At 33.3% G+C, this 12,170-nt stretch overlaps 1 protein-coding gene across 1 annotated transcript; it reads right to left on the reverse strand.

Annotated features, from left to right (window-relative positions):
• Positions 1-906: 906 nt before the first annotated feature.
• On the reverse strand, positions 907-7,060 carry LOC107175081 (probable LRR receptor-like serine/threonine-protein kinase At3g47570). Its single transcript, XM_052443292.1, has 4 exons — positions 6,778-7,060; positions 3,725-4,010; positions 1,411-3,653; positions 907-1,313 (listed from the first exon to the last, which is right to left on the reverse strand). Exons 1-4 carry the CDS (start codon positions 7,058-7,060, stop codon positions 907-909), a joined length of 3,219 nt encoding a protein of 1,072 aa, XP_052299252.1.
• Positions 7,061-12,170: the final 5,110 nt, after the last annotated feature.

Genomic DNA, 12,170 nt, shown 5'->3' on the forward strand with positions numbered 1-12,170 from the left:
ATTTACAATATTTTCATAGCATCTGACTCTATCATCATCAAAGACAATAGCAACTTGGACTTGAAATCTAATTGCTTCTGCCTCTACATGCTGCCAAAATTTTTGTTATAAACCTATACAATTATACATGTGTGATAAAATTACTATTCCCTCCTCCAACCTTATTTTGTCTAAGATCAAATTTCACTTTCTTCGGTTTGATGAAGCTTTTAACTTTGTTGCCTTGTGATTCATAAGACTGTAACGGAAAAAGACATAAAACAAAGTAATGAGCCTTTCTTTTAACTCTCACAAAGATACAATGTAAATTTATTTCGCTTCGACAAAAGCTGCAAGAGAATATTGTATCATCTAGTTATATTTGTTTGCTTGTTGAATAGTTTCACATTCAAGGAGAATTTTCTTGACCGATTGTAACTCATGGACAACATTAGTCATGTTCATTCGATCTTGCGGTGACTCCATTGAACAAGCAACTCCAATTCTAATTAGAGAAATGAGACATTCTAATCTGCTACTGATTCTTGCTTGCCTTTGCTTATGGTTATCAGTGCTAATCAAAATTTCACCACATTTAGAAGTATTGGATCCAAAATATCCATCACACGATCAGGCAAGGCCATTCTTGCAAAGTTGTGAAGATTCAAGTCCCCCTTAAACATAACATCTGTGGGTTTTTTTGTTATCACCATTTCTAATAGCAATATTCCATCTTATTTTGTCTAAGATCAAATTTCACTTTCTTCGGTTTGATGAAGCTTTTAACTTTGTTGCCTTGTGATTCATAAGACTATGACTGAAAAAGACATAAAACAAAGTAATGAGCCTTTTTTTAACTCTCACAAAGATACAATGTAAATTTATTTCACTTCGACAAAAGCTACAAGAGAATATTGTATCATCTAGTTATATTTGTTTGCTTGTTGAAATAGTTTCACATTCAAGGAGAATTTTCTTGACCGATTGTAACTCATGGACAACATTTGTCATGTTCATTCGATCTTGCGGTGACTCCATTGAACAAGCAACTCCAATTCTAATTAGAGAAATGAGACATTCTAATCTGCTACTGATTCTTGCTTGCCTTTGCTTATGTTTATCAGTGCTAATCAAAATTTCACCATCATTTAGAAGTATTGGATCCACAATATCCATCACGCGATCAGGCAAGTCCATTCTTGCAGAGTTGTGAAGATTCAAGTCCCCCTCAAACATAACATCTGTAGGTTTTTTTGTTATCACCATTTCTAATAGCAATATTCCATAACTATAAACATCTCCATTTGTTGACACCTCACTTCCAAGGCCATACTCTGCCATTCAATATAAGATTTATTAAGAAGTTAGGAGTTGCAAAAAGAAATTGAAAGACAAAATATATAAATTATGAAATAGAATATAAGTTATAACCTGGGGCTGCATAGCCAATTGTTCCCCTTACACCAACGGAGCTGGTTAAAGCTGGATTTGAGACTGCTTGATGAAAAATTCTAGCTAGTCCAAAATCACCAATTTTAGCAGTCAAGTCATTATCGAGAAGGATATTGCTTGGCTTTAGATCACAATGGAGAATTGGTTCTTGGCAGTGGTGATGAAGATAGTCTAGTGCAGATGCCACATCAATTGCGATGCTTATTCTCCAAAGAAGGGTGAGTTTCTGAATTTCAATTTCTTCATCTCTTTGTGCAACTGCTTCTGGATGCAACCATTTTTCAAGACTCCCATTTAGCATGTACTCATAAACAATAGCCTTAAAGTCATTACCTTGAAAATCAATACTTGAGCATGAAGTTATGACCTTGACAAGATTTCTATGACGGATATTTTTCAAGGCTTTGCATTCAGCCTTGAAACTCTGAGAAGCTCCTTGGCGTTGAAGGTTAATCACTTTGATTGCAACAATAGTTCCATCTTCAACAAGTAATCCCTTATACACTGAGCCAAAGCTACCCACTCCAATCAAGTGTGTTGAAGAAAACCCATCAGTCTCTTTGAAGAGGCTTTTATGAGACATCTTTGGAAATGTTTTTGTTGTCATTGGTCTTGAAGGTTGCCTGGAAGGCTCCCTCCTCCATTTGTGCCAATAGAAAATGAAAAATGACACCATGACTAGTCCTGAAAAGGCACTTACAATTGAGATTATTATTTTCAATCTTCGAGAGATCTTCTGACTACTTGATTTATTATCGGTGCATTTGGGCAGCTGCAATTCAGGTATGCCCCCACAAAGTCTATTATAACCCACAATTGATATTGCACTTGCATTTGCAAAAATTCCTTTTGTTGGTAGTTTTCCCTCGAAATCATTGAAGGATAAGTTAAGATATTCCAGAGAAAGAGTCTCGAGGAATATTGGAATTTGGCCAGACAAATTATTCCGAGAAAGATCAACCTTTTTAATACTTTTCAAATTACTGAAAAATGAAGGAATAGATCCGTGGAAGTAGTTTCCCACTAGATAAATATCTTCAAGACTAGAGCAAAGACCAAGTTCACTTGGAATTTCACCAGATAAGTCATTACTAGACACATCAAAAATCCTCAAAGCTTTTAGATTACCGATTCTTGGAGATATAGATCCAACAATGTGGTTTTGGGCTAAAATCAGTGAATTTGAAAGAGAGGATATATTGAAAATCTCTTCTGGGATAGATCCACTGAGGTCATTTCCAGACATTTCTAAAAGTGCCAATCGTTTCAAATTTCCAAGACTAGAAGGGATGACTCCGGATAAATTGTTATTGCTTAATACAATTTCACTTATTGATGACAAATTTCCTAGAGTGGAAGGAATTTTCCCTGAGAAATGGTTGCCTCCAAAATCCAAGCCCTGTAAGTTCAAAAGCTTACCCATTTCTTGAGGAATTGTGCCTATAAATTGGTTTTGCTCCATCGCTAATAAATATAAGTTAACAAGGTTACCTATCCCTGAAGGTATGCTTCCATATAACTGATTAAACCCAAGGAACAAAACTTGAAGTTGACTTGACAGATTAGTTATTGAATGTGGCAATACTCCTCTAAATTGATTTCTACCAAAACTTAGAACTCGCAATTTGCTACAGTTGGCCAAAGAATTAATAAACCCCATCTCATCACTTTCCCCGCTTCCTAAATTACTAGATTGTAAAATTAGGTGTGAAAGATTTTTCATGCCTCCAAAATTGACTGAAAATTTTCCAGAAAAACTGTTATTCGCAATTTGAATAACTTCTAGTTTTGAAGCATTGGATAAAGATACAGGAATGAATCCAGTGAAGAAGTTTTGGTCGATTTGGAAGAATTTGAGATTAGGAAAATTAAGACCTAAACATGATGGAAGACTCCCATGGATTTGATTTTGAGACACCGAAAAATTGACAAGGAAGGAAAGATTGCAAATGGAAGGAGGGATTTTACCGGAGAGGTTGTTTACGCCAATTGCAAGACTTTTCAACTCTTTCAATTGACCCAATGAATCTGGAATATTTCCTTCAAAAGAGTTGTAAGATAGAGACACAAGTTCGAGGAATGTTAGATTCCCGAGAAAGGGAGAGATGCCTCCTGTCAAATTGTTTTTGTGTAAAGATAGTCCTTTGAGTTTGTATAGAAAGACAAACTCAAATGGAATACTTCCTACTAGCTTGTTTTGTCCTAAAGATAGTACTGTGAGCCTGGAACAATAAGACAAGTTGGCTGGAATTTTCCCAACCAGGGATTATTTGCTAGAAACAGAGCTTCTAACCTGAACAGACGCCCAAATTCAGGAGGAATTTCACCTTGGATAGTGTTATCCATAAGATTGATCTCTCTCAGGAAGCTGAGGTTGCCAATATGAGGAGACAATGAGCCACTCAAGGCTTTTGACATCAGATCAAGGGCTATGACTCGTCTGTGCCTGCGACCGCATGTAACGCCCTCCCATTCACAGAAATGGCGAGAATCATTCCATGAGTTCAGGATTCTTTGAGGGTCATGAGCAATCATTGACTTAAAGGCCTGGAGGGCTGCACGATCTCCCTCCTCAAAGGCTGCAACATGCAACAGTGTGATGAAAAAAAGAAGCATGGATGGAAAATAAACGGAGTGGGTACTCATTTCTACAAGTGAGGAGGCAATTTCCTTGGCTTGCCTTTGTATGTGAGCTTCACCTACTTCTGAGAGTTGTAAATTCAAAGACAACAGGACAAGTTCAGACATAACACAAAGACGACGCCTTTCTTCCCTTTTTATTTTTTTTTCCTTAATTTGAAACTAGACTTGACTTGGTCATTTTCAAAATATAAATGTTGGCCATTATCAGTTTGTTCACAAGAAAAAGCTAAGAAAATATAAATGTTGGCCACTATCAAATTGTTAAGGAAATTTGACACGATCGTTGGCCACTTGACAAAAGCTAAGGCAAAGTTGACATGATCGCTGCCCACTTGACAAAAGCCAAGGCAAGTTGACATGATCCACTTGAGAAAGTGAGTGGATTTTAAGCCTTTTGCGATGCGGTAATACTGCACACTGCACTAGAAGTCTTGCGATGTGGTAATACTGCACACTGCACTTGAACCTAAGACTTCAAGGCTTCTATTATTAAGAGTGGATTCCCTTAGCTTTGCGTCAAAACTGAATTTTAGTGAGAGAGTGCACAAAGTATTTTATACGCTTAGTTCTACCGCCTAAATTCCTTTAACTCCCCGTTATTCTATAATAATTCTCCATTTAAGCATTATTATAAAATAACTACTTATTACAATTAATTATTAAACTTAATTAGCTAACAAATATAAGTTAAGGGTAATAAATATGATATAAATTATGCCAACCGAAAACCCTCAATCTAAATTTTGCTAGTTCTCGAGCAAAACAAAATGTAAAAAACTGAAAATAAAATCTTACTGCAGCACTTTTGCTGGTAATTTCGATTGCATTTTGCATACTCAATAAGCCTTTAAATCTCTAGGTGTCCATAGTGAACAAGTTATGTAAGGAGAGGAATGAAAACATTCAGCCTTTTACTATACACATAAACAAGTTCTTCTTATTAATTTAAATTTTTTTCGGCAATTTGTTTTGTATTTTTGACTCCCTTATTGTGTAAAGCTAACAATGAGCCTATGGTCATGGCTTAAGTCAAGTGCTTGGATGATTGAATCGCTAACTCTTCATGTGATTAAAAAAAAAAGAAGAAAAAGATTGTTGAAGACTTCGATACTGCTAGGAAACTTTTACCACCTTTATGTTTTGTTCTTTCATTACTCTAAAGGGTAAGGTAGTCTTTTTATTAATTTGTTAATCCAACAGTAAGATGGTCATAGCTTGTCCTATGGACTATGCAGAAATTTGCAAACATTATATGAGGGATGATGTAGTTCATCACATTTTGACAAGCTTCTGGTTTATTTGAATTTTAGTTAAACAACAAGTGTATAATTTTGTCACGTTTGCCAATTTGTTTCATTGATATGGTTTCACCGTCATTGTCACCTAGATTACACGATTGTAGGGCGTCCGTCATTTATTTTATTTTATTTTATTTTTTCCCCTCTGTATTTGAATTATGAGTGGATATTTGTTCATGTCTTTTAATAGGGGGCAGAGTATCTATAGTTTTAACTCAAAGAACATGTGCACATAAGAATGATGATTAATTTAGTTATCAAAACTGTCCAATTTCTGAAATTGTTTTTAACTTCTCTTTTTGTAACTATCTTTAACTTCTTTATTTAAGGAACTTAAGCCACCAGTTGCAAATTTTATTTTCATCGGTCCTTTAATGCATAAAGTTTTCTCAAAGAATTTTAGCAATTCTTTCCTCCACTCTTCAGTTTCGGTAAGTAAATTATTTTTAATTGTTGACCTTGTAAGTGTTTTTGGTCCCAACCATTTGTTGGGGAAAGATCAGTTTTTTTAAATTTTTTATAAAACCTTTTTAAGATCGCTCTCATATAATATATAAGAATTTGTAATCTAAAAATCGTACCTTGAAAAACTGATTTAGATTTTTCCGCTGAAGTGATTTAGGCTCCCAGATCACGATCCGTCACCACCATGCCTGTTAGATCACGATCCGTCACCACCACGCTTGTTAGATCACGAACTATCACCAATGATCTTCCAGGTTATGACTCAGGTTTGATCTGCACTTGACGTGTAGGCGCCTTTATCACTACCAAAGCAACTAGCACGAGAAAATTTTTCTCTCAACAATAGAGAGAAAAATCTTTTTTTCTAATCTGTATAAAGTGGCAGCTCTCTTTTTCTTTTAGCAATGAGCCTTTTGGGGTTATTAGGGTGTCTGTTAATAGGATTGCTCTACTTTTTATTAAGTTGAGGAGTGTTCTTTATTAGATTTGCATTAGAACGAAATTTCTTTGCCTTATCAAATACATCTCTAATTCTATTCTTCTCCTCAATCCTAACATGTATAATAGCATCTTTAAAACTCACTTGCTTTTTCTTATGCTTTGAGGTTTTGATATAATCTTCCCATGATTCTAGCTAGTAGTTTTTCAATCAAACAACCAGTCACAAATCGTCAGGAAGAAATATTTCCACCCTTTTAAGATTATTAACTAATACTATTAACTAATACGTGATATTCATAGATTTCCTCAGACATAGATTTATCATCCATCATCCGATAATGTAGAAAATCACTAATATATTATTGAGTCTCAGTATCTTCTACCATATATTTTTTCTTAAGCAGTGCCCATATCTCATATGCATTCTTATATGGATAATAAATATCACAAAGGGAACTAGCAAGAGAATTAAGTATTGTATGCATGCAGACCTTATTACCAGCATTCCAAGTCTGGAGTTTCTTGTCGTAATCTTCAGTGCCCTCTTCTGGTGGTGATGACTGTAGGTAGTCAACAAGGTTATGAACATCCAGTACATGGAAGACCATTTCTTGCCAGCACTTGAAATTTTCACCATTGAACAATTCAATCTTGGAGACATCCAGCAAGTTTTTTGCAGTGTTGGAAGTGGAAGCAGGAAGATCATAAACAAAGAGGTCGGGAAGTCCAGGGGCTGCGGGTGCAACAGGTGCAGTGGCTAATGAAGGTGGAAGATCACTCATATTTGGTTTTAAGATTGTCAAAAATTTGATATGGAAACAGCGAAAGTTTGGAAGGAAACTGGACAGAAACAAAAAAACAGTCAAGGCGTGCGACAACACTGTCCTTAAGACCAAACTCCGCGCCTCAAGATACAATATCTCGGTGCAAGATGGTGTAACAAAGGCAGTTTGATCTTTAGGATACAATGACTCTACTATTGTGAGGTTGCCCTCCAAATGACAGTGTAGAACAATAAAATGTACAACGATGAAGGCAAAAGCAAGAAGAACAAAGAGCGAGCTTTTCCAAATAAAAACAATGTGATATAATCGCCCTTTTAAATAGATACACACCCTAGCCCTTTTTTCTCTCAAAATTCAAATTATAATTAAAGAAGGATTAAAAATAATTTGAATCGAATTCTCAATATAATTTGCATTAAAATAAATAAATTAAAGCAAAGGGAATAAATATAAAAAGCAGCCAAGTTGGCGCACATATACAACACCCCCAATCCCCAGGGGGTTCCCCCTCGTGCCCAATTAATAAATTCTTAGAGCGGGCTCTATTTTTGGGCTTGGTATCGTGCGCGTTAGCCCCCTCTTAAATCTTAATGACCTTGTTAGTTGTTACCGTATTATTTTTAGTTTTTATATATAAACCAACTTATACTGTCATGTCTAAGCAACCTGGGATATTGATATTTTCAAATACAACTCATATCTCTAACATCAATATCCACTGCATATCCAAATTTGAAAATTTGACAAAACTATACAGCAACCTTTTTATCAGCATTTCGAGTGTATATATATCTTGATTCGAATTCTCGGGAATAGAAATACAGCAAACTTTTTAGCAGCATTGCTATAATGCTATTAAAGGAAACATAAAATAAGGGGTTACATTTTGAAATTTTGTCCAAAAAGTCACAAATACTCAAAACTATTATCGTTTTTTCCAAGTGCATGTCGCATTCTGATGGTCATTTTACACATAAAATTTGGAAAAAAAAGGGAAAGGCAGATCATAAAGTGACAATTGAACCACATGATGACTATCTTTTTTCTTCAGATTCAAAGTCTTTTGCTGTATGTTCATTTTTCAAGCATTTGACAAGGTAGCTGGGGCCGTAAGTTTAGACAAAGAGAAGCCAAAACAAAGACTGGGTGACACGCAAAAAGATCCAATTACAAGGACCTGAGAATAAGGACTGCCAAATATACACATTATCAATGATTAAAACTTTTCAGTTAAAAACTGCTCTTTCCAACTCCAATGCAAAATTTTATTGAATATACAGAGCAGTAATTTTTTAAATAATTTTATTTAATTAATTATGTAAATTTAAATCTTAAAAAAGATAAGAGTTAAAAGAATAATTTAGATTTTATTTTTTTAAAGGATGGAGTTATTGAAATTCATTAAATTACTTATGAAATTTATTTTAAGAAAATATTTTTTTACTCTAAAAAATATCCATAACCTAAATTGCTAGACCCCAAAAAAAATCCCTCAATCTATTTACTGTACGATCATTTTCTTCGATTTTTTTTTTCTAAGTCGTCTCCTGGTCTTTCTTTGTCATCAACACCTATTAAAGGAATGAAACACTGTTAATGATTGGAATAGGCTTCAATCTTTCGGATTTTATTGATATATTTTTCCTAGTCAAGTTTATTGGAATTCATGTAAATTGATTATCTTTTCGTGGTTAAGCCATATAATTAAGCAAAACAGCGCCATAGGAGAATGCAAAAATTTAAGTCAATTTTGTTATTTGGGCGCTGTTTTTTTTTTTTTTTTTACTTAATGATTTAATTAACTTAATTTCAATCATTTAAGTCATTAAGTCCGTTTGCTTTTTCAACTTAATGAAAATTTTCAGTGATTAAGTCTTTAAGTTATGAAGCCAATTTTTTAGGTTTTTACTTAATCTAAAACGTACGAATTATTTCATCAAAAGATATTCTCCAAAATATCTCTATCTAATTAATTAATTTTTATCCTTACCAAGATAAAATTAATAATTAGTATTATTACCCATATTTATAACTTGTGACAATATAGCGATAGATTATTATTATTTTTATCTTTTTATTTTCTTCAAATTAGCATTACTTATCTTCACAATTTTTTATGAATATTTTTCATATAAAAAATCATAAACTATAATAAAATTGATTAATATATACTAATTTAGAATATAAAGGATTGTATTTAATTAAACATAATTTATATTATATTATCTTATTTCAAAATAAGGACAACACCTTTCTTCTTATTCTCCCTTTTTTTCCCCTCTCTCTTAATTGAAACTAGACTAGACTTGACTTGTCATTTTCAAAATATTAATGTTGGCCACTATCAATTTGTCCACAAGAAAAAGCTAAGAAAATATAAAAATTGGCCATTATCAATTTGTTCACAAGAAAAAGCTAAGCCAAGTTGACATAATTAATATTCACCACTTGATAAAGTGGGTGGATTTTAAGCAAAGCTGATACGATTAATGTTGGCCACTTAAACAAGATTAATGGTGTCTAAGAAGTGGTAAAAGTTTAATACGACTCACCATTAGATGATAAAGTGAATTAATAAACTGCTTTATTAGTAATAAAATTTATTGTTCAAACTCTTAGTTAAAGAAAAATAATAGATAAGACGCACTACCTTAGTGCGATTACAAACCTATTGTATGCATAGATCAAAAGGATTTCACATTATGATTCACTTGACCTGTGAAAATAACAAAAGTTTATACTGAGGTTGTTTACCGGACTCGTATAAATTTTCCTCCCACTTAAGATAATAGTTGTAAAGTATAATATTATCTATGGATATCCGAGGCGTATCCAAATTTGAAAATTTGACAAAACTATACAGCAAACTTTTTAACAGCATTGCTGTAATGCTATTAAAGGAAATATAAAAGGGTTTAGAAGTCAAAAGTTCTACAATCAGATACTCCACAATCCTCATATACTCCACGACCTGAGCCTTCCATCACTAAGCAGACTGTGGATGCGGGGTCCCCGATTACCAAACCTACGAAGAACCGAACTAACGTTACAAATTCTACATCCGTTCAGGAGCTGATTGCCCAGGATGCCACGACTCATGATTCTAGGGTCCGAGAACCTCATGATCAAAGCCTGTCTCCCCTGCGGAGCATTGGTGAGTATAATCCTCATCTTCATCGAGCATCCACCACAGATTTTAGGCATTACAATTCTCATACTGATAATGATGATAGTTCTGACGAGCACCTGGCAAATAACGAACACTTTTTGTCTGCACCTGAGAATTCTAAGAGAATTGACTTTAGCCCTAATTTTAGCATTGTTGGTCAATCGAAAAAGGGCTTTAAATTACTTGTCGGCCGCAAGTATCGTAAGACATATTATCACCGTCTATGTTAGTCATTTTTATTATGATTCTCATGTTAGGCTATGCCTTAATCTTTTCTTTTTATGTTGTATTTTTTTCTCTTGATTGGAGGTTTTGGTTTTTGTCCCCCTCCTTATATCTTTTATTATCTGTTCTAAATGACAGGTAGGGGTCCTGCCTAACCCCCCACCACAGAGTGGTATGCTTATATATATATATATATATATAAAGGGGTTAAACATTTGAAATTTTGTCCAAAAAGTCGTAAGTACTCGAATCCATTATCGTTCTTTCCAGGTGCATGTTCTGATGTTCATTTTACACGTAAAAATTGGAGAAAAAAAAAAGGAAAGGCAGATCATAAAGTGACAATTGAACTACATGATGGCTATCTTTTTTCTTCAGATTCAAAGTCTTTCTTTGTATCCTCTCATAATTTTCTAAATTTCAAAAGCAGGACGCGCATTTGACCATAAGTTTAAACAAAGAAAAGCCAAAACAAAACCTGTTTGGTATTAAGGTGGTGTAGTTTAAAAGTAGTGGTTGTGAAAAAACGCTCTATAATTATGAAATAAAAGTCATAGTACAGAGTAAATATGATTTTTAGGTAATAATTTTGATAAAATTAGTAAAAATATAGTAGATTTCTCGTCATACAAGTGTAAAATTAAATTAATTCAGTTTCTAAGTTACAGCAACTGGTGTTTACCAAACACTTTAGTGCTGTAACTTTTAAGTTATAGTTACCCAATGTCAATCCCAAACAGGGCGTTAGACTGGATGACATGCAAAAAGATCAAATTACAAGGACCTAATAATTAGAAGCACCAAATATACACATTATATCAATTGAAAACAGCTATTTCCATCTCCAATGCATAATTTTATTGAATATATGGTGGAGTGATTTTGGAATAATTTTATTTAATTAGTTTTGTAAATTTAAATTTTAGGAAAGATAGGATTGCAAAACATAATTTAGATTTTATCTTTTTTTTTTAAGGATGGAGCTATTAAAATCCATTAAATTCTTACGAAACCTATTTTCAAATGTTTTTTAATTCTAAAAATATCCATAACCTAAATTGCCAAATATATATATATATATATATATATATATATATATATATATATATATATATATATATATATTCACTGTATAATCATTTCTTTATTTTTTTTAAAATCATCTCCTAGTTTTTTCTTTACCATCAACATTGTTGGTAGAATGAAGCACTATTAATGATTGGATTAGGCTTCAAACTTTTGGATTTTGCTGATATATTTTTCCCAGTCAAGTTTACTGAAATTTAGGGATGGCAATTGGTCGGGTCAGGCTCGGGCTTGAATCACTAAAATTAAAGGCCTGACCCAAAAAAAAAGTCCGACTATTTATATTTTTGAGTCAGGTTGGATCTGACCCGGTCAGGCTTTTTTAAGGCTGGCACATTTTAATCAAAAACAATTTTAATGAACATTTTAATCAAAAACAATTAAAGTTTATTATCATCAAAATCAATATTAATGAACATATACATGTTAACAGAAGTGATTGTGAGCAATGAGATTATAGATTAACAATATATAATTTGTACAATACATCTCTTGACAGGTTTTCAGTACTTAATCATACAATTCTTTGCCCAGAGTGTGTCAACATAATTAGTATGTTGAAAATGATCATTAGAGAAAATCAGTAAGTGTTAAGGAGCAAAATGTAATTAAATTGATTAGACAGTT

Source organism: Citrus sinensis, chromosome 6 (genome assembly GCF_022201045.2).
Source record: "Citrus sinensis cultivar Valencia sweet orange chromosome 6, DVS_A1.0, whole genome shotgun sequence".
NCBI lineage: Eukaryota > Viridiplantae > Streptophyta > Magnoliopsida > Sapindales > Rutaceae > Citrus > Citrus sinensis.

What these genes read in the sequence shown, in the direction of transcription:
- LOC107175081 (XM_052443292.1), bottom strand. Translation starts at nt 7,060, where the DNA reads ATGAGTGATCTTCCACCTTCATTAGCCACTGCACCTGTTGCACCCGCA. An exon ending in GAATTTGGGCGTCTGTTCAG is followed by an intron (nt 3,654 to 3,724) that starts GTTAGAAGCTCT and finishes TTATTGTTCCAG; the next exon opens with GCTCACAGTACTATCTTTAG. An exon ending in AATTGGCTATGCAGCCCCAG is followed by an intron (nt 1,314 to 1,410) that starts GTTATAACTTAT and finishes ATTGAATGGCAG; the next exon opens with AGTATGGCCTTGGAAGTGAG.